Here is an 8,074-nt window from a genome sequence, read left to right as displayed (position 1 = left end):
GGTCATAATTCCTGAAGATGTGCAGCTCTCCTGGGTGTCTATCAGCCAGCACACTAGTTACCATCACCCTGTGAAAAAGGATAAGTGACAGCTTTACCCATCCAAAGTAGTAATGTCCATCCATCCATCCATCCATCCATCCATCCATCCATCCTCCCTCTACCGCTTATCCGGGGTCGGGTCACGGGGGCAGCAGCCTAAGAAGAGAAGCCCAGACTTCCCTCTCCCCAGCTACTTCTTCCAGCTCATCCGGGGGGATCCCCAGGCGTTCCCAGGCCAGTCGAGAGACATAGTCTCTACAACGTGTCCTGGGTCTTCCCGGGGATCTCCTACCGGAGGGACATGCCCTGAACACCTCACGAGGGAGGCGCCCAGGGGGCATCCTAACTAGGTGCCCAAGCCACCTCATCTGGCTCCTCTCAACGCGGAGGAGCAGCGGCTCTACTCAGAGCTCCTCCCGGATGGCAGAGCTTCTCACCCTATTTCTAAGGGAGAGCCCAGCCACCTTACGGAGGAAGCTCATTTCGGCCTCTTGTACCCGTGATCTTGTTCTTTTGGTAATTACCCAAAGCTCATGACCATAGGTGAGGGTAGGAACGAAGATCGACCGGTAAATTGAGAGCTTCGCCTTTTGGCTCAGCTCTCTCTTCACCACTGCGGATCGGTGCGGCGTCCGCAGTAATCCGCCTGTCGATCTCCTGCTCCATTCTTCCTTCACTCGTGAACAAGACCCCGAGGTACTTGAACTCCTCCACTTGGGGCAGGATCTCCTCCTTGACCCGGAGAAGGCACTCCACCTTTTTCCGGGTGAGAACCATGGCCTCGGATCTGGAGGTGCTGATTTTCATCCCAGCTGCTTCACATGCGGTGGCGAACCGATCCAGTGATCGTTGGAGGTCACGGCCCGATGACGCTAACAGGACCACATCATCTGCAAAGAGCAGAGACCCGATCCTGAGGTCACCAACCCGGACCCCCTCAACACCACGACTGCACCTAGAAATTCTGTCCATAAAAGTTATGAACAGAATTGGCGACAAAGAGCAGCCCTGGTGGAGACCAACCCTCACCGGAAACGAGTTCGACTTACTGCCAGCAATGCGGACCAAACTCTGTCACCGATCGTACAGGGAGCGGACGGCCCGTATCATGAAGCCTGACACCTCATACTCTCGGAGGACCCCCCACAGGACATCCCCGAGGGACACGGTCGAATGCCACAAAACATGTGGACTGGTTGGGCAAACTCCCATGCACCCTCAAAGACCCTGCTGTGGGTGTAGAGCTGGTCCACTATTCCACGCCCAGGACGAAAACCACATTGCTCCTCCTGAATCCGAGGTTCGACTACCCGGCGGACCCTCCTCTCCAGTACCCCTGAATAGACCTTACCAGGGAGGCTGAGGAGTGTGATCCCCCTATAGTTGGAACACACCCTCCGGTCCCCCTTCTTAAAAAGAGGGACTACCACCCCGGTCTGCCAATCCAGCGGCACCGCCCCCGATGTCCACGCGATGTTGCAGAGTCGAGTCAACCACGACAGCCCTACAACATCCAGAGCCTTAAGGAACTCTGGGCAGATCTCATCCACCCCCGGGGCCTTGCCACCGAGGAGTTTGGGGCCTTGCCACCAACTTCAGCCCCGGAGATATGAGAGCATATCCCCAGGTCCCCAGGCCCTGCTTCCTCATTGGAAGGTGCGTTGGTGGGATTGAGGAGGTCCTCGAAGTATTCCTTCCACCGATCCACAACATCCCGAGTTGAGGTCAGCAGCACACCATCACCACTATACACAGTGTTGACAGTGCACTGCTTCCCCTTCCTCAGACGCCGGATGGTGGTCCAGAACCTTTTTGAGGCCGTCCGAAAGTCGTTCTCCATGGCCTCACCGAACTCTTCCCATGCCCGGGTCTTTGCCTTGGCAACAGCCGTAGCTGCACTCCGCTTGGCACGCCGGTACCTATCTGCTGCCTCAGGAGTCCCACAGGCCAGTAAGGCCCGATAGGACTCCTTCTTCAGCCTGACGGCATCCCTCACCGCTGGTGTCCACCAGCAGGTTTGGGCATTGCCGCCACGACAGGCACCAACCACCTTGCGGCCACAGCACAGTCAGCCGCCATCGGAGCCAACTCACCACCAGGTGGTGATCAGTTGACAGCTCCGCCCCTCTCTCCAGAACATGCGGCCGCAAATCGGATGACACGACCACAAAGTCGATCATCGATCTGCGGCCTAAGGCGTCCTGGTGCCAAGTACACATGTGGACGCCTTTATGCCTGAACAAGGTGTTTGTTATGGACAATCTGAGACGAGCACAGAAGTCCAATAACAAAACACCACTCGGGTTCAGATCAGGGGGCCGTTCTTCCCAATCACACCTCTCCAGGTCACACTGTTGTTGCCAACGTGAGCATTGAAGTCACCCAGGAGGACGAGGGAGCCCCCAGAAGGAGCACTCTCCAGCAATCCTTCTAAGGACTCCAAAAAGAGTGGATAACAGTCAGGATCCGTCCCCCCACCCGAAGGCAAAGGGAGGCTACCCTCTCATCCACTGGGGTAAACGCCAATATACAGGCACTGAGCTGGGGAGCAACGAGAATTGCCACCCCTGTCCGTCGCCAGAGTGGTAGAGAGTCCAACCCCTCTCGAGAAGACTGGTTCCAGAGCCCTTGCTGTGCGTCGAGGTGAGGCCGACTATGTCTAGTCGGAACTTCTCAACCTCGCGCACCAGCTCAGGCTCCTTTCCCACTAGAGAGGTGACATTCCATGTCCCTAGAGCCAGTTTATGCAGCCGGGGATCAGAGAAGTGCCAAGGTGATTTCCTCAAGGTCCCTGCCTTCGGCCGCAGCCTATTACACAATGCACCCGACCCCCTTGGCCCCTCCTGCAGGTGGTGAGCCCACGGGAAGGGCAGAGGTCCAAAGCAGTAATGTAGGCAAAATATGTGCTAATGAAAAAAGTTCAGGTGACTTGTTGACCAATAATGCCCAATTTTACAGCAGTACTTATAAATGCTCATAAGTACTAAGAAATAGGTGATAATATAACAGTCTACAGTCTTCTCTATGAAAACCAGCCACAAAAACCAAAACAAAACAGGACACTTCTGGCTTCCACAGGTAAGTGCCATGACAGCCCTTGAGGATTTTATGGTAAATCTCTGCAGTCCATTTAGTTTCTTTCTGAATGTCAGTAGTTACCTGGGGTATTGAACATCTGCCATCTTGGTGTCTTCTCCAAACTCTTTCTTTAGAAATTCCTCCAGTGGTGCAGATTCATAAGGCCGTGACCCTTTAAAAACTTGCTCCTTCATTCTAAAGTACAAGCAGCGCAGGTACTCCATGGACTTACCTACAAACACAAGAACTTCTGTTTCTGCTGCCACATTGGCCAAGAAATTGGCAAGACCTTACCGAAAACAAACCACTCACCACATATGAAGTACCACCACATCATCTCGCTATATATTGTTAAATGTGAAACCAAAACAGGGAAACACACACTCACCGTGGATAATAGCAAGAGCCAGGATGCCCCCTGTGCTAGTGCCAGCCACCCAGTCAAAGAGCTCTCTGATAGGCCGACCGGCCTCTTTCTCTAAAGCAATCAACATCTGGATTAACACCAGGCCTTTAATGCCTCCACCATCCAGACACAGGAGCCTGTCCATCCTGCAGAGCAGAGTTCAGTTTTAAACACCTTACCCCTGAGTTCCCTACCTACATTAGTAACTCACCGGTCTGTCTCTGGTTTGCAGCCATCCACTTGATAGGAGCCTGTGCTCATTGCAGCGATTGCAGCTCCCATATGTACCATGTCCTCGAACCCTGTCATCCAATACAAGGAGAGGAAGGGGCCAGTTGCATAGAAAAATAAAAACATTAAGCAGAAACAATGTTAAACCTATCAATCTTTGAGCACTCAGACTTATTGCACCCAGTTTCTAACAGAAACACACAGATGGGGTGTGGGACAAGGGCAATAGTGCCGTTATTCATCCGGTATTGTAACATCAACCATTGTATCTTTATATCATATTGCAGTTGTGGTTCCTCTAGTTGTACCATCTGCATTATATTGTAATTATGTAATTTGGATAATGAGATGGAAAAAATGGCTGAAAGAGCAGTACAGGTCGAGCACAGGGATGAATAGTGGTGTTACCTATGCCCGCCGGTTTGAAGTTGGGGGGAGGACTGTTGAGGGAGGGTGGCCGGCATCGCTGGACTCCTACACTACACAGCATGTCCAGCAGTATCTTTCTGTTAGGGCCTAAATATTAACACAAAACACACAAGCAAAACATTCACATGTTAAACATGCACATAAGCACAAACCACCACAGCAACATCAGGGGGAATAGGAAAGGAAAGCCCAAACAAGTTAGCAATTATGCAGTTTCAAATTAAAACTGCTTTTGGTTGAAAGCATCAAGCAAGCAGTTTCAATCAACTCAATAAACAAACTATATTATTAATTCAGTAATGTCATCTACAAACAACACACAATCCGTTTTTAGTTGGCCTCTGTGCAAGATATTTTCAAGAAACACGGCAGCCAAACAAGACGACAGATACCAAGTGAAGCTCAAGGTGCTGAATATAATGAGTGCTTTACTGCCCCCTACTGTCGGATATGTGGCATTGCAATTAAGAATGAACATATTACTGCATTATATTGCTTCTCTAAGTTTGTGTTGGGTAGATGAAGGGGCTGTAAAACACTGCTCATGTATGTAACTTGTGGCAATATGCAAACATGTATTTAAAGGAGATGACATAATTATATGGACTTGCAAAGTCAAGCAGTTAAATGTCCATAAGCAACTGCTTTCAACTCTCCTCAGTCCCGTTTCCTCAACAATTTACCTTTGCTGGTGCGGGCGGCGATAAGTCCAGGTGTTTCTCCAAAGTCGTTGTGGATCTCCACATCAGCACCAAACACAATTAGAGCTTTGATCAACTCTATTTGGTCCAGCTAATGAACAAAGTTATAATGTCGTTATTTACATATATCTATAACATATATCTGCAGCACATTTGTCATAGTTTTGACATTCGTGCCAAGTTCAGTTTTATGTTGTTACCTTCATAGCAAGGTGCAGGGCTGTGTTTCCATCTTGTCCCTTCAGGTTGGCGTTCACTCCGTGGGTGAGCAGCACCATGGCCGCCTCAAAACGGCCCTTCTTGGTCATAATGTGAAGAGGGCTTTCCCCAGTTTTACTGAGGTAGTTGACTTTGCAGCCATGCTCCAGCAGCAAGCGACACATCTGGATTATATTTATTACACCAGAAGTTATTTTAACATTGCTGGTTCCTTTCAAATAAGAATGGCATGCTTTAATTTTTCAGTTAACAGGAGGTAGATATATTATTCTACATAGAATTATATTACAAAACATAAAAGGGAAGATAGTGCACCTCAGCAGTTTTTGCCCAGTGCAGAGGTGTTCCTCCATATATACAGTCCTCAGCATGGAGCTGGCCTGGGTCTGCTTTAAGAACTTCCTCTACACAGCTGACAGGCAAACACAGAAGATACAATTACCACTGACAGTATAATCTGAAGCAAACGACTTGCACGTTGATGAATATGTTAACTTAAGCACTTTCAGTGCCTGCATATTGCAGGCTTTACTCTGGTAATGGGATAAATCATCACGCTCATCTCAGCTCTCACTCACCACTTCTCGCTGTACTTCATAGCACTGTGAATAGGGTAGCCAGCACCACCAATGATATCACACTTGGCACCACCCCCCAGCAAAGCTTTGACAGACTCAATGCGCCCCAAGCGACAGGCCACATGTAATGGCGTCTCCCCGTCTTTGTTCAGCTCATTCACCCCAGAGCACATACGTAAGCACATGACCTAAATGAGGACAGGATGAAGGGATGGTGAGTTGCTGAGATCTAAAGATGATTTGTAGGATACAAAAACTTTGGCAGGAGCACAATTTAACATAAAGTGGACAAAAAAGTCAGACTTCATTCCTGCTGCACCTGGATGATGGCAGGAGAATCGTGTTTGGCGGCGAAGTGCATGGGGGTCTCTCCATTGTGGTTTTTGATGTCCGTCAGAGCCTGGCTCTCCTCCAGCAGCTCTTTCACACACACAGGGTCCCCATGCGCACATGCCAGGTGCAGGGGCGTCTGACCTGATGCGTCCCGAGAATTGATCTGACTGCAGCAGAGGAACAGGTCACCACTTACTAAATCCATACACAGCTGCTTATTTTACCCATTTCCGCAAATTGTGATCAATTTGAAATCGTGACATTCATGATTTCTTTACAGGATTGCGTCCTACCTCTGAATGTAGTTATGTTTAAGGCACTCTCTGAGGCCTGTGTCAACTGCAATGTGGGCAGAACTCCAGTCTGGGTGGTTGCGGATGCAGTCCACAATTGCCTGGGTGGTCTCAGCCTTCAGGGAAAGCGTCTCATAGAAGGGCCGAAGTTTGAGGGCATAATGAGGGAACCAGTTCATGGCATCCTCCTCTGATGCCACCTGAAACAACCTGTGGGATAAATAGAGAGGTTACGAAACTCACTCAAACTTCTGTTTGTTTTGTAGCACTTTGAGGTTTTTGTTTAAATATAAAGAGTGTTACAGATAAAAATGATTGTTATTCTGAACTTTTATAATCAAAAAGGAAAATCTTATAGGCTGCTATCTTATGGCCTGCTAGACTGATCACTAATAGCACAACTAAATGGTTCAGGATTTAACTAAACTGCTCTTTTGGTCTCCCGTGACCATAACCAAGCAATACTGACCTCAATGTGGCGGTAGGCATTTCAGGGCACATTAGAAGACAGTCCCATGAGCGGCACTGTGTGTTTTTGTACAGCATCATCCGTCCTTCCTCTCTGAGCTTGATTTTTCCTCCTCCAGCGTAGTCTGACATCGACACATCCCTGACCCGGTAAGGGTTTGCAAAGAGGTTTGACACGGAGGAAACTGTGTCCAGAAGCTTTCCAAAAAACTGCATAGTTGCTTGCCACATGACACAAGGAGAGATAACGTTACAAAGAGTCTATATGATATCCTGGTGACACTAGCAAGCCTGTGGGATTTACTTTCAAGACTAATTAATGATTTACATTCCAGCAGGTCACACCGGACCAATAAGGAGTGTGTGGTTGTTGAATGTACACAAAGAATACAGCAGGAAGTGTTAGAGTAATAACATGTTACGAGGAAACCGTGATTTCATGAGGTCACAACTCCAATTTTATAAAGTGTTCGAAGATCTTGCCGATATATAGACCCTATTTACAAGGCTCCACTCAGGCTAGTCATGAGATTTAAGATTTGGGTTTTTTTTTTAGTTCATCTAAATGAATTTGGCACGCTTTCGAAACTGAAAGCCGAAGGAGGCAACTTACGGGTCTAATTAATGTTACAGACTAATTGTTAGTTATTCATCTATGTCACTATGTGCAAAGTTTAGCTTATCGCATTAGCGTGTTAAGTCTTGTCGGGTTGGCCTTGTTATTCATTGCTTACCTGCTAGCTCACCGGGGCTTATGCTGACTTCTGATGGGGACGTCAACAAATTTTGCACCGCAACCAAACGTGTTTAAAAATCATGACTGACGTGCACTCGTCCAATCACAGTTCAGAGCGAGCCACCACCAATAAGAGGGCGGTCTTCAATGTTGGCGACAAACCCCCATGAAGTTACCTTTTCCTCCTCATGGTACATTTAATAATATTGCAGAATATTTAACAGCACAGAGAATGAAAACAAAATTAATCACTCAGAGATTCTAAGATTTCCAATCGCTGTAGGTTTTGCAAATTCCTGCGGGTGTTATTGTAACACAGAAAGCAAACGTATCTACACTAAACGTATCTACACTCCAAAGTTTTAACAAACTACACATAAAATAATGAACATTAACAAATACTTCGCGAACTTGATAGGTTTTTATTATATCTGGAGGGAGCCGAATAATCTGTTGTCATCAAAACAGAAGCGCGCGGATCTTCGCATCCTCGTGAGTGTCCTTTTTCGTTGCCTGGAGACTGACATTGACCACGTGACACACACTCCCTCACTCGAGTGT

At 48.0% G+C, this 8,074-nt stretch overlaps 1 protein-coding gene across 1 annotated transcript; it reads right to left on the bottom strand.

Moving 5' to 3' along the window:
- Position 1: 1 nt before the first annotated feature.
- pla2g6 (phospholipase A2, group VI (cytosolic, calcium-independent)) lies at positions 2-7,663 on the bottom strand (the record flags this gene model as incomplete). Its single annotated transcript, XM_057034682.1, has 13 exons — positions 7,512-7,663; positions 6,779-6,998; positions 6,310-6,519; positions 6,003-6,183; positions 5,684-5,871; positions 5,421-5,517; positions 5,087-5,269; positions 4,869-4,977; positions 4,165-4,272; positions 3,737-3,827; positions 3,508-3,671; positions 3,201-3,351; positions 2-68 (listed from the first exon to the last, which is right to left on the bottom strand). Coding segments are annotated over exons 2-13 (1,764 nt in total), but the record flags the coding sequence as incomplete, so codon positions are not given.
- Between the last annotated feature and the right edge of the window lie 411 nt (positions 7,664-8,074).

This window comes from Takifugu flavidus, chromosome 6, assembly GCF_003711565.1.
Source record: "Takifugu flavidus isolate HTHZ2018 chromosome 6, ASM371156v2, whole genome shotgun sequence".
NCBI lineage: Eukaryota > Metazoa > Chordata > Actinopteri > Tetraodontiformes > Tetraodontidae > Takifugu > Takifugu flavidus.
The sequence above is the reverse complement of the archived record's forward strand: the minus strand, read 5'-3'. Positions and strand labels throughout refer to the sequence as shown.